The 25,745-nt window shown below is 35.4% G+C and overlaps 1 protein-coding gene across 1 annotated transcript in view; it reads right to left on the bottom strand.

Moving 5' to 3' along the window:
• SLF1 (SMC5-SMC6 complex localization factor 1) overlaps positions 1-23,758 on the bottom strand; it is an 84,795-nt gene extending 61,037 nt beyond the window's left edge. Inside the window, exons 1-5 of the mRNA XM_003785981.3 lie at positions 23,638-23,758; positions 14,721-14,834; positions 14,476-14,551; positions 13,160-13,400; positions 524-686 (exon numbers count right to left, since the gene is read on the bottom strand). Coding sequence (XP_003786029.1) covers positions 524-686; positions 13,160-13,400; positions 14,476-14,551; positions 14,721-14,834 — 594 coding nt within the window. The 5' untranslated portion in view covers positions 23,638-23,758. The remainder of the gene's footprint in view (positions 1-523; positions 687-13,159; positions 13,401-14,475; positions 14,552-14,720; positions 14,835-23,637) is intronic.
• Between the last annotated feature and the right edge of the window lie 1,987 nt (positions 23,759-25,745).

The following is a 25,745-nucleotide window of genomic DNA, read 5'->3' as shown; positions in this document are numbered from 1 at the left end:
TTCTTTTCTACTTTGAGCACTTTCCTTATAAATTCTTTGCCTGTTTCCTATGATTTTTTCTAGGGTTTGATTCCCATACAAATAACTTGAGGAGTGGTATTTGTACCAAGCTAGGAGAGGGAGGTAGGGGAATATAGCACAGAAAAGTATTTCTAAGCCCTTATAAATGGCTCTCTCTTTTCCAAAGGGAAAATTATTGAAAAATTATCATATGGTACAATATAATAGTATATGAGCCACTGTTATTTTTACCAATATTAAAATGCTTAAATTTTGTAGCATATATTGCTAAAATTGCTGAAAACAAGGAGAGACTTAAAATAAGACAAATTTTAAACCTAATAAGCAAGGTTCTTTCAAAACTGTTAAGTATTCTTTAGTAAGTAATGGAGAGTAACTTTTTTGAAAAATGTGTCATTTAAATTATGTCCAATCAGTTATTTTCAAAATCTAGAATTTTAATATATATTTTACTATTCAGAATTTTATATAACAAACATTTTAAAATGTTTACTTTACTTACCTCTAACAGAAAGTCCCCTAGATACTGAATTGGATAAAATGGAGCCTCAAAGTTGTCTTTTTCTTTTTCAGCCTTGATTCTTGCATTACTGGCAATCACATGAGTTATTCCACTTGGTGAACTTTTTGGTAAAATAACATTTGCTTTTCCAGCCTCTAAAACTCTGAATAAAAATGCAAATGGTATGGAAAGTATTAGAGAAATTAAGCATATTCAGTCAAATTATCTAAATCAATGACTTCCTAGATCCAGAACTTTCTGAAAGGAATCAATGCCCTCTAGCGATTAGAGATGGAGGAGAATAATTACCGTAGTAATTTCTTAAATTGTAAGCTGTTCAGAGCAGATTTAAGAAATCATACCACTCTTTCTACCTATCCATTATTGATAGAGGAAAGGCATTTATACACCAAGAATATTAAAGTATTCCCTAAGGAAAAGTCACATCAATAAGCCAAAACAACAATGAAGGAAGTCTAAGGAAGCAACCACCCTGAAGGCAATACACCTTCAAGAAAACCATTCTGGACCATAAAAAATGCAGCCAGTTGCCAGCCCTCCAGTAAAAAGTTAGCTTTTAAAAATTTTAGCCTTAATGATTAGGGTCCATGGGTATTCTTTCAGATGTTTGTTAGCTATTTTGTCTTCTTCAGAGAAGATTCTGTTCATATCTCTTCCCAGTGATAGACGGGATTGTTTGTTCTTTTTTCATTGACTGAGTTCTCTGTAGATTCTAGTTTTCAACCTTTTGTCAGATTCATAACATGCAAGTATCTTTTTCCATCCTGAAAAAGATCTGTTTTCCTTGTTGTATTCTTAGCTGTGCAGAAGCTTTTCAGCTTAATTAAGTTCCATTTATCTTTGTTGTTGCAATTGCCACTGAAGTCTTCTTCATAAAATCTTTCCCCAGTCCAATATCATCTAGAGCTTTTCCTACCCTTTATTCTAGGATTTTTATCATTTCATGTCTCAGTGCAGATGTGGAGAGAATGGCAGACTTTTACACAGTTGGTGGGACTACAAACTAATACAGCCTCTTTGGAAAGAAGTATGGAGGATCCCCAAAGAACTCTCATTTGATCTCACAAATCCATTACTAGGTATCTACCCAGAAGAAAAAAAATCACTTTATCGTAAGGACATTTGCACTATATTATTTATCACAGTTCAGTTTACAACTGCCAACATATGGAAATAAGCTAAGTACCTAGCAACCTAGAAATGGATCAACAAACTGTGGTATATGTATAACTATGGAATGGTATTCACCCATAAAAAAAGATGGTTAACTTTACATCTTTTGTATTAACCTGGATGAAGCTGAAATATGTTCTTCTTAGTAAAGTATCTCAAGAATGGGAAAGTTAAGTATACGAGGTACTCAATACTAATATAAAGCCAACAGATGATCTAATACATACCTGCATAAGAGAAAAATTCAATTTAACAAGTTGGGGGTAAGGGGAGCAAGAAAGGGGGGACGGGGAGTGGGGAGGAGGACTGGTGTGCTACCACTTAATGGGTACAAGGTAAGGGTATATGGCACACCTCCTAGGTACAGAACACAACTATAAAAGGGACTCTAACAAATGCACACCTTGTAACCATAGTTGTCCGTACCCTCATATTAACATAAAATAAAAAAATAAAAAAATAAAAAATTGTAGCCTTTATGTACATTAAGAAACACATTTAATATTTAGACTCAGAAGACACTGACATATACGTCCTCAAAGTTTGATGAAGTTCTGATCCTGCTTAGGCTTCAGAAAGTCTCATGAAAATACTCCTACCCAACTCAGACCACGTCCCAGCGTCCCCTCCTACTCAGCTTGTGCAGTGGAAGACAATGAAGAGGAAGGCATTTGTGATGACTCACTTCCACTTCCTGAAGAGTAAATAGTAATACATTTTCTCCTCATGATTTTCTCAATAATGGTTTCTTTCTCTAGTTTATTTTATTATAAGAATATAGCATATGATACATATGACAAACATAATATGTATTAATTGACTGATTATGTTTATAGTCAAAATATATATTATTGATTGATTATGTTTCCAGTCAACATTAGACTACTAGTAGTTAAGTTTTGGGGAAGTCCAAAGTTATAAATGGCAGGGTCAGCAGCTTAATTCCCGTGTTATTCAAGGGTAAACAGTGTACATTTGTAAAGTTTTATACCACATGCAAAAAGATATGATACTATTTGACAGCTGTGAACAGTTAAAGATATATACTATTATAAACACTAGCACAACCATTAAAAAAGATAAAAATGTAATGCAATAGGTATCCTTCTATGTACATAAGTATATTCAGTATAAGTTATAATCTAAGGTGGATATGAAAGAAAACCATTGAAAATAATTAATACAAAAGAAATCAATAAAAAAGGAGAAAGAGAGCAACGAAAAGATGGGACAAAAAAAATAAGCAGTAAGATGGTAGATTTAAATCCAATTAGTAACAATCATATTAAATGTAAGAGATCTAAACAATGCAATTAAAGGCAGAAATTGTCAAATTACGTTTAAAAAGTAAGACTCAACCCTACATTGTCTATAAGAAAGCTATTTTAAGTAAAAGAATACAAAATACATTTTTTTCTCTAAAGAAAGCTGAAGTGGCTATGTTAGTATAAGGCAAATCTCAGTATCAAGATTGGAACACTTTGTAGATAACAGAACATTACAAAAATTATAAGAGATGGTACTCTGAGAGCCAAACTAATTAACTCAAGTCACAAGTCAAACTATGCCCTTTTGTTGTTTATTCAGGACAATAGGCCGCAGCATACCAAGGACCTTATCATACCTAGGTGTTACAGCCCACATCCTGACCCCCCTCCCCTTTGTTCCACGAGCCCCCTTGTGCACTCAGCCCACATCCTGACCCCCTCCCTTTTTGCACTCGCCACTCTATTCTGCACTCGCCCCACTTGCGACCTTTATCCCTTCCTTCTCATTCGCTCACCTGAGACAAAGAAGACTCGTCCCTGAGCCAATCAACCCTGAACATGACCACCCTGTACCTGTCAGTTTAGGACAGACATGGTTTACCTACCAATAAGGGGATGGGGTGGGATGGTCTAATGGGAGGGAAGAGGGGAAGGTATAAAGGAATTGTCTGAATAGTCTGTAAGGGCTGTTCACGCTTTTTCTTAAAGGGCAGCCAAGGCTCTGAGCTTGAATAAATGAAATTCCTCGTGCCTTTGCAGCGAAACTCTCAGAGTGGTGCTTGAATTGAGTCTGGGGGTTAACAGTACAGTCTCACTTTTGGTACATCACACTTCTTCCTCACCCCTACTGGCTTAGGACCGCACAGAAGGTTTCCCGGAGCTCACATCTCTAAATTGGACAAAGAAAACTGCAGGCTGACATTCAGCTTCTAAATAATTCTGGGACACTTTCCTGGAAGCCCACTCTAGTGTCACCTCAAAGGGAGCACAAAGATAACAGTACAAGTAGACCACCTGAAATCAGGCAGAAACAAAGTAAAGAGGCAGAGCTCACTGCAACCAGGGCACAAACCGTCCTGGTAGCTCAATGTACCAGCCACTGGTGGCACCTGATGAAAGTTATCAACTAATAGCAAAGCCCACTAGCAAAGCTGAACTGGTTGCTCCCAGAAATTGGTGGCAAGTTCTACCTGGCTGGAATTCTCAGATGGCCATTTTCAGACCTAGCCTCAGGGAGTGAGACACTTTAACATAGTAAAATTTGCTGAAGATTGCGCTAGTTCTGCCACACATAGGAGTTTAAACAGCACTTGTGCAGCTTTGACATCCATCTGAAAACCTTCCTCTGGAAGGAAGAAGACAGCCACAGTGCATTTTAGCAAGGTGTTGGGCTAGTTCTGTCATTCTCAGGAGTTTCAGCAGTGCTTAGTGAAGCCTCAAAACCCATTCCTAAGACTCACGGAGGAAGGGTAATATCTATCATAGTATATTTCAGCAATGTGAATGTCTATTTCTGCTACCCACAGAAGTTTAAACAGTGCTCAGTTCAGCCTCAAAGCCTACCCCAAGGCCCTGATGAGTAAGAGAGGCAAATCTCAACTGTGCATACGTACTGTGCATAGCAGCTAGTCCTGTCCAGATCGTGCAGTGACTCTACCTAAGATTAGGTCCCAGACAGCACACTCTCCAAGTGCAGATCTTAAATAGTTATACTAGCTGGCCAAGGGATTATAGGGCCCAGCCAGCAGCTCTACAGGATTATAGAGCTAAGCTAGTGTTTGCCTGTAGAGTAGACCCCAGTCAGCAGACTTGTCCCTTCCAAAATCAGAGTAAAAGCAGCAGTCCAGCTATGAGGAGAATGGAGACAGAAGTTCTACCTGAGTCATTACCAGCTGAGGTCTATACATAATCACAGGCTAGACTAAAAAGTGTAAGTCTATCTCTGCCAAAGAACACCTGTAAAAGCTGAAAGAAGTGATTGTTTTCTCAAATGCATAGACACCAATGCAAAACCCAAAGATTACTAAGAATCAGGAAATCACGAGATCTCCAAAAGAAACTAACAAAGCTCAAACAATGGCACCCTAAAGAAAAGGAATGTATGAAATGACAAAGAATTCAGAATAATACTTTTAAAGAACTTCAGTGAAATACTAGAATTTATAGATAAAAAATTAAACAGAATTTGGAAAATATTACATGAACAAAATGGAAGTTTTAAAAAGAAACAATAAATAAAAATGAAATGGATATCCTAGAGATAAAGAATACAATTACTGAAATGGAAAATGCAATAGAAAGCTTTAACAGCAGGCTTAATCAAACAGAAGAACGAACCAGTAAGTTCAAAGAGAATATTTCAAATTTTACACTCAGAGGAACAAAAGAACAAAGGAACAAAAAAGAATGAAGAAAGCATATTGGCATTATGGGACACCATCAAAAGACCTAATTTTCATATAAAATTAGTTTCAGCAGGAAAAAAAAAAAGAAAAGGTACAAGTCAATATTCAAAGAAATAATGGCTGAAAATTTCCCAAATCTCCAGAAAGATGCCATTATCCAGGAACAAGAAGCACAGAGGCTTCCAATCAAATTCAACTCAAGGTGGAGTTCACCAAGACACACAATAATCAAACTATCAAGACAAAGAAAAAATATTCTGAAAATAGTCAGAGCCAAGAAACATATCACAAATGAGGTGGTATGACACAATTATTTGTGGATGTCTTCGCAGAAACCCTGCAGGCCAGGAAAAAGTGAAATAATTTACTCAAAGTACAGAAAGAAAAGAACCTAACCACTGAGAACACCCTTCTTGGCTATACTGTCCTTCAGAAATGAGAAAGAGAAATTTTCGCAAACAAAAACTAAGGAAGCTCATCATCACTAGGCTTGCCTTCTAGCAAGTACAAAAAGTAGTACTTTAAATTGTATCAAAAGGCTACTAGTAAATAACATAAAACATACAAAAGTGCAAAACTCAACAATATAATGTAAAGTTATATTCAGAATATTCTGGACTGAAATGGTGGTGAGCAAATCAATTTTCTTTCTAGTACAGTAGTTAATAAAGCAATTATTAAAACACTCAGTTAAAATTAATTATCAGGGAATACAATTTATAAAATAATGCAAATGTTGACAATGAAAATATAAAGTGGGAGGAGAACTGTTCTATGAAATCAAAGTTATCTGTTATAAGATGTTGGCCAGGCACCACGGCACGTCTATAACCCTAGCATTCTGCGAGGCTGTGGCAGGAGGATTACTTTATGCCAGGAGTTCAAAACCAGCCCAAGGAAAAGCGAGACCTTTTCTCTACAAAGAACAGAAAAATTAGCCAGGCATAGTGGTGCCTGTAGTCCAAGCCACTAGAGAGGTAAAGCAGGAGGATTTCTTAAGCATAGCAGTTTGAGGTTGCAGTGAGCTATGACACCAATGCACTCCAGCCAGGACTGCAAAGCCAGACACTGTCTTAGAAAAAAAAAAAAAGAAAGAAAGAAAGGATGTTTTATATAAGCTTCATGATAACCACATAGGAAAACCTATAGTAGATGCACAAAACGTAAGTAGAATGAAATCAAAGTAAACCACTACAGAAAAACCATCAAACCACAATGGAAAATAGCAAGAGAGAGAGAGAAAGAAAAGGGGGAGAGGAAAGAGGGAGAGAGAAAAAGAAAGAGAAAGAAAGAGGGGAGCAGGAGAGAGAGAGGTAGGGGGTTAAGAGGGAGAGAGGAGGAGGAGAGGGAAGAGAGAGAGGGAGAGGGAGAGAGGAAAAAAGAGGGAGAGAGAAGGAGAGAGCAAGCGAAAGAGAGAGAAGGAAAGGGAGAGGGAGAGAGAGAGAGAGAGAAAAGGGGGGAAGAGGGAGAGAGACGAAAAAGAGGGGAGAGAGAGAGAGGGAGAGAGGGAGGAAGGAAGGAAGGAAATAAATTTATATCCCAGCAGATGAGGAAACATTAAACTTGAACTACAATTTAGATCAAATCAACCTAACAGACAAACAAATAATATTTCATCCAAAAATAACAGAATAGGAATTCTCTTCAAGTGTGCACAGAACATTCTCCAGAATAGACTTATTGGGACACAAAACACTTCTGAAAAAATTTAAGAGACTGAAATTATCCATTATATTTTCTGACCCTCATGGTATGAAATTAAAAATGAGTTAACAGGTGAAATCTTGGAAATTCACAGAAAATAAACAATATGCAACAGTGCCAGGACTACAAAGCCAGACACTTTCTTAAAAAAAAAAAAGCAAACTTAATGGTAAACTAACATATGAAAATTTACAGGATGCAGCAAAACAACTGCTAGGAATTTTCTGAGGAAAATTCATAGCAATATATGATTACATAACAAAACAAAGATTTCAAATAAACAATCAAATAAATAAAACAGAGATGAAGAAAAAGAAAAAAGAATCAACCAAACAAAAGGTTGGCTTTCTGAAAGGATAAGCAAAATCAGTAAACCACTAGCTAGAGTAGGAAAAGAAAAGTGAAGAATCAAAAAGTCAGAAATGAAAAAGGAATGACTACAACAGATACCACAGAAACACAAAGGACCAATAAGAAATTACCATCAACAATTATGCACCAAACTGGGTAATCCAAAAGAGCTGTATCAATTCCTAGATACACATAACCTACCATATTGATTCATGAAGAATCAGAAAATGTTATAATGCATCAGTAACAAGTAAAGAGATTGAATCAGCAATTAAATGTATCCCATGAAGAAAAAGGCCAGGGCCTGATGGCTTCACTGCTGAGTTCTACCACATATTAAGAAGAACTAAGACCAATTCTTCTCAAACTCTTCCAAATTATTGAAGAGAACGGAATATTTCTTAATTCTTTTTGTGAGGCCAGTATTATCCTGATAGTAAAGGCAGATGAGAACATTACAAAAAAGAAAATTACAAGTCAATATCCTGATAAACACAGATACAAAAGTCCTCAATAAAGGTAAACAGAATTCAAAAGCACATGAGAAAAATCATTTATCACGATCAAGTGGGATTCGTAACAGAAATGCACGGATTATTCAAAATAGACAAATCTATAAAGGTGACACACATTTACAGAATGAAGGACAAAAACCACAAGGTAACAATAGATACAGAATAAGCATTTGACAAAAATCAACAACCTCTCACAATGAGAACTCTCAGGAAATTAGGCATAGAAGGAAGATAACTCAACACCGTAAAAGCCATATACGACAAGCCAGAAGCTAACATTATAGTCAACATAGCTAAAAGCCTTCCCTCTAAAATCAGGCAAAAGAGAAGGATGCCCACTTTCCCCACTTCTATTCAATATAATACCGGAATTCCCTGCCAACCTAATTTAGACAAAAGAAAGAACAGAAACTATTGCTGCTTGCTGGAAAATGATCTTATATACTGAAAATCCTAAAGATTCCACAAAAAAACTGTTAGATGTAATAAACAAGTTATACAAATCTGTATATAAAAACCAATAGCATTTCTACACAATAAAGTTTCCCCCTCCCCCCCCAAAAATCAAGAGAATAATTCTATTTATAATAGCTACAAAACTATTGTAGCTATTTTTAGTTATTTATAATAGCTAAAAAACTGTTAGATGTAATAAACAAGTTATACAAATCTGTATGTAAAAACCAATAGCATTTCTACACAATAAAGTTTCCCCCCTCCCCCCCCCAAAATCAAGAGAATAATTCTATTTATAATAGCTACAATAAAAATACTTAGGAATAAATTTAACCAAGAAGGTGAAAGATCTATACATTGAAAACTATAAAGTGCTAATGAAATAAAATGAAAATGACACAAATGAAAAGATATACTATATCTATGGATTGGAAGAATTAATATTGTTTAAACGTCCATATTACCTAACACAATCCATACATATAATGCCTTCTCTACCAAATTATGATGCTCTTTTTCACAGAAATAGAAAAAACAATTCTTTTTTTTTTTTTTTTTTTGAGACACTCTCACTATTCACAGCAACCTCAAACTCTTGGGCTCAGGCAATTCTCTTGCGTCAGCCTCCAAAGTAGCAGGGACTACAGGCGCCCACCACAACAACCGGCTATTTTTTATTGTAGTTGTCATTGTTGTTTAGCTGGCCTGGGCTGGGTTCGAATCTGCCAGCCTCAGTGTAGGTGGCCAATGCCATAACCATTGTGCTACGGGCACTTAGCCAGAAAAAACAATTCTCAACTTCATGCAGAACCATTAAAGACCACAAATAGCCAAGGCAATCAAGAGCAAAAGGAAAAAAGCGGAAGGCATTAACACTACTAAGACTCAAAATATAGTACAAAGAGATAATTACTGAAACACCATGCTTTTGGCATAAAAACAGACTCTATGACCAAAAGAAAACAGTGCCCAGAAATGAACCCATATATGTATGGTCAATTAATTTTCAACAAAAGTGCCAAGAATACACAATGAAAAAGGTACAGTCTCTTCAATAAATGGTGTGGAGAAAACTAGATATTCATATGTAGAAAAATGAAATGGGGCTCTTATACCATATACAAAAATTAGCTCTAGATGGATTAAAGACTTAAAGATAAGAACTAAAACTGTAAACTACTAGAACAAAACATACCAGAAAAACTAAAGAACACTAGTCTGGACAAAGACTTTTTGGTTTGACACTAAAAGCTCAGACAACAAAAACAAAAATATAAAAACAAGATTGCACCAAACTAAAAAGCTTTTGCACAGCAAAGGAAACAATAGAGTAGAGAGGCAATCTATGAAATGGAAGATACTTGCCAGCCATATATCAGAAAAATGGGTAATATTCAAGATATTAATCAATGATAAGAACTAAAACAACTCTACTACAAAAACAATAACCTGATTAAAAAATGGGCAAAGGACCAGAATACACATGTCTTAAGAAGTAAAAATGGTCAACAGATAAATTTAAAAATACTCAACATCACTAATAATTAGGAAAATGAAAATTAAATCTCACATCTGTCAAAATGGCTATTACCAAAAAAATGAAAGATGATGGCATACACATTCAATGAGATAGATACTATTTAGTCTTAAAAAAGAGGGAAACTGTCATTTATGACAACCTGGGTGAACCTGGATGACACTGTCCTTAAGTGAAATAATCCAAGCACAGAAAGATAATCACTATGTGTTTTCACTTATATGTGAAAACCAGAAAAAAAAAATGTAGCCCAAAGAAACAGAGAGCAGAATAGTGGTCACTAGTGGCTAGAGAGCATGGGAGAACAGAGATGCTGGTCAAAGGGCAAAATGTTTCAGTTGTACCAGAAGAATAAATGATAAATATTTGAGGCAATGAAAAATATAAATAAATAAAATCAGGGCACTAAAACTACATATGCAACTAAAATAGGTCTTCAAATAAATAAAGCAAAAATTGACACAACTAAAAGGAATAATTACAAGTGACAATTACAGTTAGAAAATTAAATATTAGTGTCAATAATTGGTTGAAAAATACATAGAAAATCAGAAAGGACAGAACAGTGAATATCATGAAAACAACCTAATTTAATGGACACGTATACTCAATCTAACACTAGAATATACATTATTTTCAAGTGTACATGAAACATCCACTCAAGACTATATTCAAGGTCATAAATCAACCTTAACAAATTGAAAAGGATGGAAATCACACAAAATTTGTTCTCTGAATATAACATAATTAAACTAGAAATCAACAGCAGAAAGATATCCAAAAGCCCTAAAAAATCTTGGTTTAAAGAATAAACTTGTAAATAACCAACGGAACATAGAAAAAATTAAAAGAGAAATTTAAAGCTATTCTGAACAGAACAGAAAGAAAACACAATCTGAATTTGTGGGATGTAAATAAAGCAGTACTTTGTGGCAATTAATAGAAAAGGAGTCTAAAATAAATCAATAATCTAAGCTTAAGGAGCTCAGAACAAAAGAAATTAATCCCAAGATAAGTAGGCAGGGCAGAAAGTAGGAAGAAAGGTAATAATTAAACCAAATGCAGAAATCAGTGAAATAACAAGTAGACAAATGAGAGAAAATTAATAAAATCAAAATGAATATTTAAATTTCAATTTCCAACTGTTCTTTGTGAATATTTAAGAATGCAATTAAATTTTACACAGTGATCTTGGAATCTTGTCTATCTTGGAATCTTGCTGAATTCATTATTTCCAATGTCGTTTTTTGAAAACTTTTTTAGTATAAGCCATGTCTTTTAGAATTAAAGATAATTATTTTTATTTCTTTCTTCCTAGTTTTATGGCTTTTCTTCCCTTTATTTTGGCTTTTTGCATTGGTTAGTAAAATGCTAAATAGAAATGGTCAGATATAGCATCCTTGTCTTGTTCCCAATCATGGAAGAAAAGGTCTTTTACTATTAAAAATGATATTCATCTTTGTATATTTTCACAGATGCCATTTATCAGGTAAAGAATACAAAAATTATTGATAAAATATTTGTAAACAGAATTAGCGATATATTAAAAATGGATAATACACTATGATGTTCAGTTTATCTCAATAAAAATTTAACATTTAAGAATCAATCAATATAATTCATTATATCACCTAAATAAAGGAGAAAAGCCAACTATTTCAACAGATGCAGATGAAAATTTTCAGAATAATCCATTTATAATAGTATCCCAATATATCAATTATGTACAAATAAGTTCAACAAAATATGTGCAAGATTTATATAATGAAAACTATTAAAAATTAGTGTAAAAAATTAGAGAGTTAGAGTCCACTGATAGGATTCAATATAATTAAAGTATTAATTCTCCCTAATTGACCTATAGATAAAATATAATCCCAAAGTACCACCTTGCATTTTTATAAAAATGGACAAGCTGATTCTAAAATGTATTATGTATTAAAATACAAAGCACCCCAAATCACTGAATCAATTTTGAAAAAGACTAAGTTGAAAGACTCATACTACCTGATTTCAAGACTCAATATAAAAATACAGCAATCAGAACAGTGTGGTGTTCATACAGGAAGACGTGTATAGATAACTGGAACCATACAGGAAGTCTACAAACAGACCACACATATCTGGTCCACTGACTTTCAACAAAAATGCCAAAAAACTGCAGAGCAGCTAACTCTCATACACTGCTACTGGAGTGTACAATGGTACTACTTTGAAAAACAGTTTGGCATTTTCATTTAATGTTAAATACACAACTGCTGTCTGAAGAAGGAATTTCATTCCTAGATATTTCCCAAGAGAAATATAAACATGTCTATATAAATATTTGTGCTCAAATGTTCACTGCAACTTAAGTAACATCAGCAAAGACAAAAACCAGCCCAAATGTCCATGAATACATGCATAAACAAAGACTGTGATACATCCATACAGTGAAATACTACTTAGAAACAAAAAGGAATGAAAAATGCTGACACATGCAAAAATGAATCTCAAAAATACCATGACAGGCGAATGAACCCACATGTGAGTATGATGCTACTCATAAGGAACTCTAAAGAATGACACATCTACCCTACACTAATAAAAAAGCAATCAATGGGTTCCCTGGGGTAGTACAGAATTCAACATTCAAGGACACAAGGGAACATTATACGATGACTCATCAACATACACACTTAACATGGTTATCTACGAATTATATTTAAGTAAAGCAGACAAAAACTGTCCCCTAAATAAAAAGAAATGAGTCTTAGAATGCAGTTTACTCCATGAGAAGGCTTTTAAAAATACATAAAGGAGAACATGAGATTATGATGGAAACAGTATGAACCATGAAGAGAACACTATATAAATCCAGAAGAAAGCCTTTGTGATAACGTAATTACTTACTAGCAAAAATCTAAAAATATTTCCAACCTAAAAAATAAACTCTCCCAATTAAATTTTTTTTTTAAATTTTGCTTGAGTTGGCCAAAAGTGGAAAGTAAAATAGAGATATCCAGAATCTAAAGCAGTATCATAAAATAGATTTTTTTAGAGACACACACTTAAATCAGTAGTAGGGTTTACCTAGGAGATCAAGGAGTAAATTACCACAGCTCATTTGGACTAAATACTTGCAATGAAACATTTAAAAAAAGTATGTATACAAGCGAAACTTGTTTTATCATTCATTGCTTTAGCTTTGGATGATCACATTGTACCTTACAAGAGAATCACTTCGTTTATCAGCTCTAACAAGGAGGACAACTTTCCATCTATGGAAAGCTCCTGGAGCACCAGTGCGTTTCAGTTCTTCACGCCATCTTCTGGGTGCAGATTGCATTTGAGGTGAATAATGGGAATCTTTTTCAATTTTATATCCCCATTCATAAGTTGTTTCATCAAGCCATCTGCCACTTTTGGCACTATGAATGATGTAGTCCTTAGTTAGTACCCACTTTCCTAGAAAGCAAATGAGTTTCAGTCAAAAAAGAACATTGGTCCTGATAAACAATAAGCCACAAAGATCAATTATCAAATAAAGTCAACCTTTTTCAACATGGGACTCAGAAGCTACACTGCCAAAATTATCTTCAAACTAAGCCTACATCAATGAACGTTGTATGTAACCTTTTCCACCACATATAATGCCAAATGTTACTAAATAAAACATAAATCTAAGATGTTAAAGTCCAAAATAAAATGTGGTATTACTTTAATTATTTTACTATCATTATTCACTATTTTAGATTTGCTTTATATTCTCCCTCCTATGCTACAAACTTTCCCAACAATGTTCTTAGCACTATTATGCTTCGTGAAACAAATTTATTGAGTTAAAAAATTTTTCAGGGCTTTTATTAAGTTTCTTTGTCTAGGCAACAATGATCATTTTAAACAACACGAACAATGTACATTTTCATTTGCAGAGTTAATAATGTGTTTTTCTGGTAAGTTAAACAACTAAAATAACCTGAGGTACATGCACTTTTGTTGTTTTTTTGCAATCAGCAGACAAATGATATGCCAGATCAATCATAATTATAAAAGGCATATCAATGATGACAAAGTGAGAGCGAAGACTAAGTCCTAATTTACGTTTATAGAATTTAATCTCCTCATACAATAAAATAGGACCACGAATGCTTCATAGCATGAATAGAAAGGGAAGCAGCAGAAAAAGAACAAAAACACTATTTCCAGTGATCAAAGAAAAGAAACTTGTCTGAGAATAGCTGAGGCTTCAACAAAAGCTGAGGTTTTGATATTCTGTGCCAATCTTTTTGCTAAATCTTTTTTTTAAAGTAAAGCACTTATAGTAAATGTCTTTGGTGAAGTAGTTTCACCTGTTTAATACATTTTTCATGTGCTGCCAAATTTTACTCAGAAAAGTAATAAAGCAAAACAATCAAACATTTTCAAAGAAAATCATAACAACACATTTGACATAATAAACATGCTATCTTTCCAGCAATTAAGATAACTTTTCTTTAACATGAAGCTTTATTTAAGGATGAGGGGAAAGCAGTTAACTTACCTGCTGCACAAGCCGCTAGAAATTTTTCACTCTTACACAGGCGTTCAGCTATAAGATGTGTACAATTTTTGTATTTCTGTTGAGAAATAGCCATATGAAGAAATATTACTAAAGTAAGATTTCCTTTATAACACATCATTTTTATTTATATAATATTGAAGGGGGATTTCATCACTCTTATGCCAATATTTTTAAGATCTGATTATTTTTTAATTATATCTTGAACACTTTGTTTCTGTACTCACCTCACTCTTAATAAAAGTGCAATCTAGTTTTAAAAGCAATTTGCCTAGAGCTTCTTTTTCTTCCATCTTAAATCCTGTCATTTGGATGATATGCTTCGGGGCACCATGTTCCATCTAACAAATACACATACAGAAGACAACTTATGTTAAAGATACTGCTTACAGAGTTGACTTTATTATTTTTCTTAAGTGTAAGTGCTAAAATAGAAACCAAAACCAGAAAACATGAAAGGTTTAATTGTAAACACCAATGTTTATTAAAAATACATACATACAATATAAACTAATTTTAAAAGTCATCACCTCAAAATGTGATCTTAAATAAAGTGAGTTGGGAGGGGAGGGGTTGAACATTGAAAGTCTACCTTAGTACATTACTTGCCACTAAATAACATTGATGAATAAATATAATTCTTTAGAAAAGGATGAAAACTAATGTAAATACTAATGTAGTAACAGTGGCTTCATTTTAAAAGTACTGTTGCTAAGGGCTTTTCAAACAAGCACACTGTGGACAATTAAACAGATTCTAAAGAGATTTTTAAAAGGTCTTTGGGAAGTTACTAAAGAACACGTGTAAGTACTGGAGAAACTAACAGAATTCATGATCCCACAGCATTTATATATAATAATTTAGTAGAGTATGTAAACACAATGATCCTACTCCCAATCTACCTTTCTTAACTTTGCATTATAAACCTATTAATTTCATCACTTAACAAGGTACACTGAAAATTAGCTTCGTTTTGTTCTGTTTTTTGAGACAGAGTTTCACTTTGTCGCCCTGGGTAGAGTGCTGTAGCATCACAGCTCACTGCAACCTCAAACTCTTGGGCTTAAGTGATTCTCTTGCCTCAGCCTCCCAAGCAGCTGGAACTATAGGCTCCCACCACTATGACTGGCTATTTTTAGAAATAGGGTCTTGCTTTTGCTCAAGGTTGTCTCCAATTCCTGAGCTCAAGCAATGCGCCAGCCTTGGCCTCTCAAGTGCTAGCATTACAGGCATGTAATCCAAACCTGGCCTTGAAAATCAGTTTTTATCTAAGAGTTTATTTTCATAGAGACTTAAATCCATACTTAAAATATAGTTCACAAAGTACTTTGTGTTTAAGAGGTACATAACTCATATAATTTCTTTCTTTCTTTCCTTTTTTTTTTTTTTGGCGACAGAGTCTCACATTGTACCCTGACATCATGGCTCAGAGCAACCTCAAATTCTCGGGCTGAAGCGCCTACCATAACACTCAACTACTTTTTTCTATCTTTAGTAGAGACAGAGTCTCACTCTTGATCAGCCTGGTATTTCTAATTAGAATATAATTTTTTTTTTACATGAGGTTAGAATCATAGAATGGGATAGCATCTTAGAGAAAAATCTACTTTACAGATGAGGGAGACAAGGACTAGATCAATCAGGACAATTTTTCATTTCTCTAACAATTTTGTCACTGTAGCTGTGGATTAATATTTAACTAATGCCACAGGCAGAGCAACAACAGTAGCTATTTTCAACAATCAAAGAAGCAATGGTTTCTTTCAACACATAAAAGTAAACTTCAAAAACTATTAACTGTTTGGGCACACCACTGATGAAGTGAAAAATGTTCTTTACAGAAATTCTATTTTCAGGGTGGTGCCTGTGGCTCAAGGAGTAGGGTGCCGGCCCCATATACCGGAAGTGGGTGAGTTCAAACCCAGCCTGGCCAAAAACTGCAAAACAAAAAAAAAAAAAAAAGAGAAATTCTATTTTCAAAGACCAAAAAAAAAAAAATTTACATATACACATATATTAATTAAAAGGTAGACACTCACTTAGAATAAAAATTGAAAGAAAGTCTCACTATAAACAAGTCCAAGCATTATTCAGAGCTGGAAGTGAACTTTTATTTCTCCTTCCTTAGAGTTTGTAAGAGGAACTTCAGCCAGGGTAGCGTACTCCTAATTTCTCTATCCCTCTATCAATCCTCCCTTTAGGAGAAGAAGCTCCTTGAGAGAACCGAATGGACATGCTTTATTCATTATATCTGCATATTTGCAAACAAGGTTCATATTAATGCTTTCTGACACATCCTAAGAGGCTGCCAGTAGTAGTCACGCGATGCCTGTGTGAATAAGTCCATTCAGAGGGGATATCCTAAGAACCGCTCTGCAGGTGCGCAAAGCCACTTCCTTCAACCAATTTTTATCCAGTAAAAAAGTTGATGTTTTTTACCTCTATCTGTCTGATTTTCCTATTTTTCAAACGACTCTGAAAGAGGCAAAGGGGTATATTAACCCCCTAAAACCCTAAAATTCAGATACAGAGCATGAGGAAAGTATCTTTAAAGATAAGGCTATTCAACGAAACAAAGGCTTTGAAAAAAATGTCACAAGAATTTGGTCTGGTCAGTATAAAATTATGAAGTACACATAACAGAGGTTGGTCTCTTATGAAAAATTAATCAGACATGTAAAATACTCCCATCAGCAAATAAAATGTAAATAGTTTCTTGTATTAAGGAACTCTTTACCATACAGTTTTATAAAACTATACATTTATGTGGGTTAAATAACATGCAAGTAGTTCTGGAGTGTTAATACTCATTAATACAGACTGGCTATATGTATAAATATATATAAAATAAAAACTTTATAAAGAATATGCTCTGTTGTTAGAAATAACGATTTAGTCTAATTAAGAATACATATAAACACATAAAGTCACATGTAGACTAGAAGTAACTATTTAGTCTGATGAAGACTACATATAAACACATATCATAAAGTCACAGGCAGATTATAAAGTATATGACCTTAACTGGAGAGAAATGCTGCTTTCATTTTTGGTAGAAAAGCACTTTTAACAATCCTTGAAGCAAATTTCCTTCAGAAAGTAATAAAATTCATCTGAATATCATCTCTTGGTATTCAAACAATAATTTTTATAGTTCTTAAAAGCCATGTTCATAGAGGAATACAAGAGTTTTATAAACTCTATAAAAACTTTCCTACTACTTGCATTTTATGGACTTAAGAGTTTCAAAAGCTATTTAGTGGGCCATTTCAAAACATGTTGCCAAAGAAAGGAAGTATGAGTGGTTTTAAAATCTCTTAAATCTTGTCTATCTGCTATTCTAAAATACTAATGTATAAAAACCAATGTTAAATAATCGGAATATGTAGAAAGCAATGAAAAAATAAAACTGCTGCAATGCTGTAACCCAAAAAGCTTATTTAAAGCTTGTATTCTAAACTTTATTATTCTGCTTTCTAAAAATTAAATTATATATAGAAATACAAGGAAGAAAATTCTCATAATATGTTCCTCTTAAGAAATAGTAAGTTATTTTTCGATATGAATATTTATTAACAAGGTGACATTTTAACATATTAAATTATTTGGACTTACTGGAGTCAATGTGTAAAACAGAGTTTTCATCTTAAACATACTACCTAATGAAATAAATATGGTAGAAACAATCCCCATTGTATACTTAACATTTTCTGTCAAATCGAGAGCCCAAGTGCACAATAGCAGAATGAAGAAAGTCTTTCTAAGGTAATTTCTTTCCTTTGAAAATGCTCTATGTATGAAACTAAAATTAAATATGAAGAGGAAAGGGAAGTAAGAAACACAGGTGAAATAACAGGACATCCTGACTCAAACATCATGGGAATGTGAAACAAAATAGAACACAGGACACTTATTCACAAGTTTATCAAAAGAAAAACTCTAACAGAATCACAAATCCCAGTGATAGCACAAAATAACTAACAAAAATTTTGAGAACAAATTCCATTAACTTAATCTAATAATAGCTTTACAAAATAAAATTATCCACTTAAAGCCACAGTTTACATTTAGCAACAAACTAATGGCCTAGAATGGGGTGAGCTACTTGCAGCCTCAAATGTGACCTCCCAGGGCCCCAAGTGTGGCCCCTCAATCAAATCCAAACAGAACATATCCCTTTATTAAAAGGATTTGTTCTATAAGATTTGACTTAGTTAAAAGGCTGCAGGCAAGGATCCAGAAGACACATGTCGCCCCAAGGCCACAGATTCCTCACCCCAGCCAGGGTTAAGTAAACAATAAACAATAGCCAAATAGCCAATGAACCCAAAGAGAGCACTATAAAACTTGGTTTAATATATAATAATCCCCCAGACAATTAAAAATCCCTAAAAGTGTGCTTAAGTTTTATGTAGGTGGTATGTTTTGGGGTATGAAAGATCAAGAACTAACTTCAAGAAGTCTTCCAGCACGAGAAAGAACGCAAATACACCGTAATTGTTCCAGTAGTATTTCTAGAAAAATCATAGATATTTCTAGAACTTATGAGGGGTGTTCCTTGAATCATTCCCATAAAGATTCTACCCTAACACACAAAAAAAGAAAAAAAAAACCAAAATAGCATTATTTTTGACAGTTGTTTTCTTTTTACTGTCAAATAATTAAAAATATTACATTTTTAGTTACAAGAAATGTTATTAGCAATATTTTTTAAAGTTTTGCACTCATTAAAAAAATCAGTTACTTACCTTAAACCATGTAATACAACTAAAGAGAAAATGAATGTGAAAAGAGCTGGCCCTTATGAATAAACAAACAGCAAGCAACTGTCTCTGTGGTATGGACTTTCCCAAAATATCGCCCACATGGGCCTATCCCTGATGCCTGAAATTCCTTTGCAGTTGGTGCCAGTCAGAAATGCAAATAACCCTATATCACTCATCATTTTAATTGAGAACATTTTATTATAAACTAGCTTTTTAGGTCCTTTGAATTCTTTACAATATAACACATAGCTGGAACATGTTTGAAGAATATGACAGCACAGCTGGAGTATGTTAAAAACGGATCTCAGAAAAGCAGAGGCAGGAAGGAATACAGATAGGAACACAAAGACCTAGCTTGGGAGGCAAGATGAAAGAACAGGGCACAACCCTTGGGAGAAAGAGGAAAGTGCTATAAAAAATAGAGGCAGGGATGTTTAAAGAGACTTTTGTAGGAAATAAGGATAAACCTTTCCTACTCTGTATCATAAATTCTCTTATAACCCATTTCATACATAAAAGAGCTTTGAGAATACAGAATACCTTACAAATAAAATGTATGTTATTAAACTATAATAAGAAATTTACTCAAAAAGTTTAACTTATATATTTATCTTTAAAAACTAAAGTTTCCCTCCCAAACAAGTTTTACAGGTATTTGTCTTTTAATTAATACAAGATTATACAAAATTTGAAAAATACTACAAAAGATTAAAATCACCTCTTAATACCTTCAGCCTATAATATCACTGTTAACATTTGGAAGGGCTTTCAGGTTTTATGTGTGTGAGAATATATTTATATAACAAAATTTACATATGTATTACATAGTCTGTACCTTAATTTTCATGTAAAATTTGTCATTCTCACTTTTTTTTGTTTTTTAAAGAGTTAAGGTCATGCACTCTCTCTCAGACTGGAATGGAGTGGCCTGATCACAGCTCACTGAAGCCTCAAACTCCTGGGCTCAAGTGATCCTCTTGCCTCGGCCTCCCAAGGAGCTGGGACAGTAGGCGTGCACCATTGCATCCAACTAATCTTTAAATTTTTGGTAGAGTGGGATCTTGTTCTGTTGCTCAGTCAGTTCTTGAACTCCTGGCTTCAACCCATTCTCTGATCCTCCTGCCTCTGTGGTGCCAGGATTATAGGCATGACTGACTCTTCATAACCTCATCATCATTTTCCATGTCCATTGGTATTCGTGGTTTTAAGGGCACATGATGAAAATTAGGGGTGTCTCAATTTTCATTATTTTAGTCAACTATTTTTATTATAAACCTACAGTAAACTAAGGAAAATTACTTTAAACTCCTATCTTCCGAAAAGCATATACCAAGCATTGAATGCAAATAACAGTTGCCTTAAAGAATTTGAAAGATATTCATGAATTCTCTTATCTCAAATATTTAACTGTGAAAATAAACAAGTGTTAAAACTGATAAGGGTTGTAGTGTTGGACCTGTTTCAAATACTGCAAAAGATACACACATAGCACTGTACTAACACTGTGCGTGCAAAATACTGTTTGGCTATGAACACTGTAACTTCAAGTAGAGTTTAAAAATTCTGGTTCCTTTAGGACTAGGAGCCAAATTAGGCTCTATTTTTATTCAGCTGGACTTTGGAATTTTCTTTTTTAAAAGACAGTGTTTATTTCTTATCCTACCCTTCACAGATATTATACATATAAATATGTGTATTAATTATTTGACAGAGGTCTCCGGTGATGAGATTTGAGAGATGTTCTTACTTTCATGGCATTACTTGAGAAAGCAGTCATTAATCAAGTCTCTTTGATGGTACATTAAGCAGTAGAGGGAAGAAATGGAGAATGAGTCAGTAAAGTGCCTGTGCTGAGAAAGAAATGAGGGGCCGAGGGGGCACATGGGGATGTCTAATCTATCTAATGCTTTACAAGGCCCAGTCTGGACAAGAGATGTTATCTGGGGATAAAGCAAACTGGACAAGACAAGGTTCAGGAGGACGGACAGTAGATACTGGTTAGCCATGGGGAAGAATACTCAAACCTGCTTTGGTATCCTAGGGATTTTAGAGTGTAACTTTAAGGTTGAACAAGCAGGATTTAATTCTTATTGAGAACCTACTGTGGTCTACACACGTCATACAGCTGATTTCCATCTTCACAAGTATGGGCTGTTTATCCTTTTATAGATGGGACACTGGGAAATCTGAGTGATTAAGAAACTAGCTCAACTGTACACAACAGTGGTGAAACCAGCTTCAAAGCTATGTCTGTTTCTGCAAAAATTACATGCCTTTCTACAGTACCAACCAGACTTTCAGAATTTAGTCTAATGCTTTGAACATTATAATTTTACAAAACAATCTATTTTCAGCTAGTACAAGAGAAAGATACATTACATGAAAAGGCATCAATCTATGGCAGCACACAGTACAAGGGTGGGAAGACATTCAGATCAGCAATATCACTTAAGAGATTTAAAAATATAAGTTATCTTCAAAAAATAACTGGAATATCTAAAATTCCAGAGCATTTCTAGGAATACTCTAAAGAGTGCCGTCTTTCTTTCTTATGAAAAACAAAATTTTCATTATTTTCCTCTCAAAATGAATTTGGTATCAATAAATCATTAAAGTAATTCATGTGTTCTCTTCCTCATCAAAAATAACAAAAGTGTATTTTTAATTTCAAAGTAATTTTGATAGAAAGTACAAATAAAGGTTCCCTTAAAGTAACCTTAAAGTTACTTTACTGTTACGTAGTGACATGTCCTTACAAGGTTAGCATTTGTACATGGTATATTTTTACAACATATATTCTCTATGAGAGACTCAATTACAAGAGTAAGAGGTAATGTTTCAACTTAATTGTATTTCTGAGGAAAAGGATTCTTCAGTTTGTTTAGGTTTTATTATTCAAAGTCTACATAAAATCATTGGTTTTATTTTTTAAGAGTTTTGTTTAAACGGTGAAAACTTTAGAGTAATATAAGCAAGATACATACATAAGGAAAATGTCTACTTAAGCTATACTATAGGTTTCCTAAAAACCAATGTTTTTGGCACATCAGTGGAAACTGTGGGTGTCTACTATGAAATCTTAAAAAGTTCTGAATTTTGATTATGAAAAATAACCACATTCAAATTCCTTCACATAATCTACGCTTTCTGCTTTGGAGGGAGCAATAAAGTATTAGAGCATATAATCAAACTTCATTTAATAAGTCATAAGAAAATCTGGATTTAGAAAAGAGACCTAATAGGGGTTTGTTTGTATTATTGAAGGCTGTCTTTACTTTATTTAAACACTGATGTAATTTAACATCCGAGTTCCTTTAACATTCTTTGAGTTAACGTTAAAATAATCAAATTTCGTCCCTTACATAAATCCACCTGAAACTACCTACTTAAGTACTGAACACCTGTGACACTGGTTAATCAAACTTTCCAATAATGGGAACATCTTGCATATCAACAGTATTTATTTGTAGGAATTGAGGCGTAAAGGAATAATATAAACCACAAAGTCCACAAGGCACATTTACCGATCACATGAGGTGAAATGTTCATTACCAATGCCTACAGGAAAAAAGAATTTTTTTTCCTTTTTGTATAGGTTATTTGTCAAAACAGAGCTTGACGCCTCCAAAATCAAGTTCCATATAACTCCTAAGTCAGATACTGATAATGAAGTAGCCAAAGCGGATCAATTTTTTGTCAATATTTAGAGGCATTGAAAGTGGAAAAAAATCTCAGTATAACCACTTAAGTTTTGTTCCCGGCCTTGAGGTGGCTGAGACATAATCCCGAGGAACACAGACCCCTCCTTTAGGGAAACGCGTGTGCGTTTGTGTGTATTTTTGTTTGTGTGTGTGTGTTTAAAGGCCTTTGGCAGCCACAGAGATATCGAGGTTTAGATAAGTTACAAAATTCTGCTAGGGAGAAAACAATGACACAATCTTCCTCGTCACAGGAAGGTGGGCCTGATGGATCCCAGCCTCCTGCCCTGACTCTCCGTCATGGAGAGCAGCCAAGGATCTCAACAGGGAGAGGCGTCCCAGCCGGCTCTATGGAAACGAGAGACGCGGGTGGCCTAGCACTTCCCAGCGCGCACCGAGCTGCCGGACGGGGGCGGGGGAGCTGCTCAGCCCGGCTCCGCGGAGGCGCGGGCGGGGTCCGGCCGCAGCCCACCCACTCCGGCGCCGCGAGCGGCGACAGACCGCGGGGACCAACCGCAGCCGCGGAAAGCGCGAGAGGCCAGCACTGTCGCCGCTCACCCCAGCCCCTTCCCAGCCTCACAGCCGGGGACAGCAGAAACTTCGGGGGCACGGCGCGGGAAGAAACATTCCCCCGAGTCAGGGGGAATGTACACTGTGTCTTCCGAGCTGAGCCCCTTTACCTTCCCGGCCGGAGTGTCCGGGCTGCTCCCGTCGGGTGGCGGCGGCGGCGGCAGAGACGACGACTGCCGCTGCAGCGCTCCCTGCCTCACTGATCCGGGCTCTGGGTAATAATTTCCCGCCGCGCGCTAGGCCGCCCCGGAAGTACTAGTACTATTTCCGGGTGGTTGTCAGTGACGCTCTGGAGCCGTCGCCAGGGTGGTCTCGGTGGTGCGGGGCTTGACTCTGGCAGGTGTGGGTCAGGCTTCTCCGAGATCGGCGCCAGAGATGTGAGACTGGTGAGTGATTCTACTGGGTTGTCTCTTGAGGTTGTATATCCGACCGTTTGGGGTTCGGTGCAGAATCTTGGCTGGGTCGAGGAGTAGGCGAGGGTTGAACCAGGCGTCCCATCCGGCCCGCAGCGCTTGCTCCTCTGTTTGCCTGGAGAAGGCCCCTGGGATACCGCTTACCAACCGTCTTGTCCCCTCACAACAGCTGTCTCCAACTTGAAACTCGGATGACCTTGCGTCTCCATATGTCCCTGGGTGAGGCCTAAGACACTGCGTACCCAGACTGGCCTGGTGCCCAGTCTTTCTACCAATGCTCAGGGACTGCCCTTACTGTCTCGCCTGGGCAAGTCCTGATCACCCCCGATTCTCGAGAGCTGCTTTACCGTTCTTTCCCTGAGGACTATTTCCGTCGTTCTGGGGTGCAGTACCTGGGAAGTATAGGCAGTCGGCTGGAAAGGCATCTTTTACAAACATTTGGGAAGTGGGATGTGGGGGTCGTTCCTAAGGGAGGATTAATCGAACATTCTCAAAGACTAGGAGAATTGTTTTCCTTGGTGCTGTGAACCAAGCTTATAATTTCATGCGTGGGCTTTAGATGCACGTTTTACCTTTTGGAAACAAGTAATAGGTAAATAGGTGTGCGAGGATGGAATACTCGCGCTCTGCCTCAGGTTTCCTCGATAATGAAGGATTCAGGAGAATTTTTGGAAAGTGGCACCCAGAATAGTTGTAAAGAGAAAATGCTTTCAAAAAGGGGATAATATAAGGAAAGATGGTCATTTATTTGAAAATTTGAAAGATGCGATATAGTAAACCTTGGCGACTTGGTTCTTGAGTAATGCAGTTTCTTCAGGTAAGCAGTTTCATTCACCACCTTATCTTTAAATAGTCACCCTTCCCACTCATAAGAGCAGTTGATTTATTTCAAAACAGCCAGTTCCAAAAAAAAGTTTAAGGGTATATTCTTTATGGCATATACCCTTAAAGAAAAATGCAATAGTACCTAGAACTTTTTTTCTTTAAGAGTATACTCCATAAAGAAAAATACAATAGTACCTAGAACATTATGGGCATACTACATACAGAAAAATGCAGTATGTTCAATTCAAGGTCCTTAATGCAGCAGGCAAGTGCCTTTTTGCCTTTTGAGAGCAATGCAGCCATATTTAGGATAGCACATTGATAATCAAACCTCCTTGTGGATTAAAAATTCAACCAATTTTTAATCTCCCCATTTATCCTACTTTTGCCATTTTACTGAACTTATGTTTTTCCTCTATTTCTCCAGTTGAAAATGTTGTAAATTATTTCAGGGTGATTACATATTGTTTCTGCATATCAGTTAGTTTTTAGATAGGCAGTGGTTTTTCTTCAATCATTGCTCTTGATTTGTGATTTCTCCCTTCAAATTAATGTAGCCAAGCACTAATACTCACACCATGTGTAGCTACTGTATTTTAGGCACTTTACGTGTATTGTCTTATTTAAATGCTTAATAAAAAAATCACAAAAAAAATCCCTATTTTACAAACATTTTTTACAGAGACTCAAAGAGGTTATGATTTCCTACAGTTTTCATGTCTTTCATGTGGCTTTTACATAGATAGATGAACAACCATTTCTTTTTTTAAGGCAAGCATAGAACAAAGTTCATTGAGGAAGAGAAAGGTAGATTTATAGCGTCAGAGCAAGATATGTGTACCAGAGACAGCAAATGGGCCTCCATTGCCAGGGCAGGTAGGTAAAGAGACTACACATCAGGTTTCTGTAATGGGAAGAACAGACTAGACTTCAAAGAAAAATTGCAGCCATGATTTTTTTTTTTACCAGCAATGACACCA

Source organism: Otolemur garnettii, unplaced genomic scaffold (genome assembly GCF_000181295.1).
Source record: "Otolemur garnettii isolate 467f Iridium unplaced genomic scaffold, OtoGar3 scaffold00017, whole genome shotgun sequence".
Taxonomy (NCBI): domain Eukaryota; kingdom Metazoa; phylum Chordata; class Mammalia; order Primates; family Galagidae; genus Otolemur; species Otolemur garnettii.
This window is presented reverse-complemented; position numbering and strand designations above follow the sequence as displayed.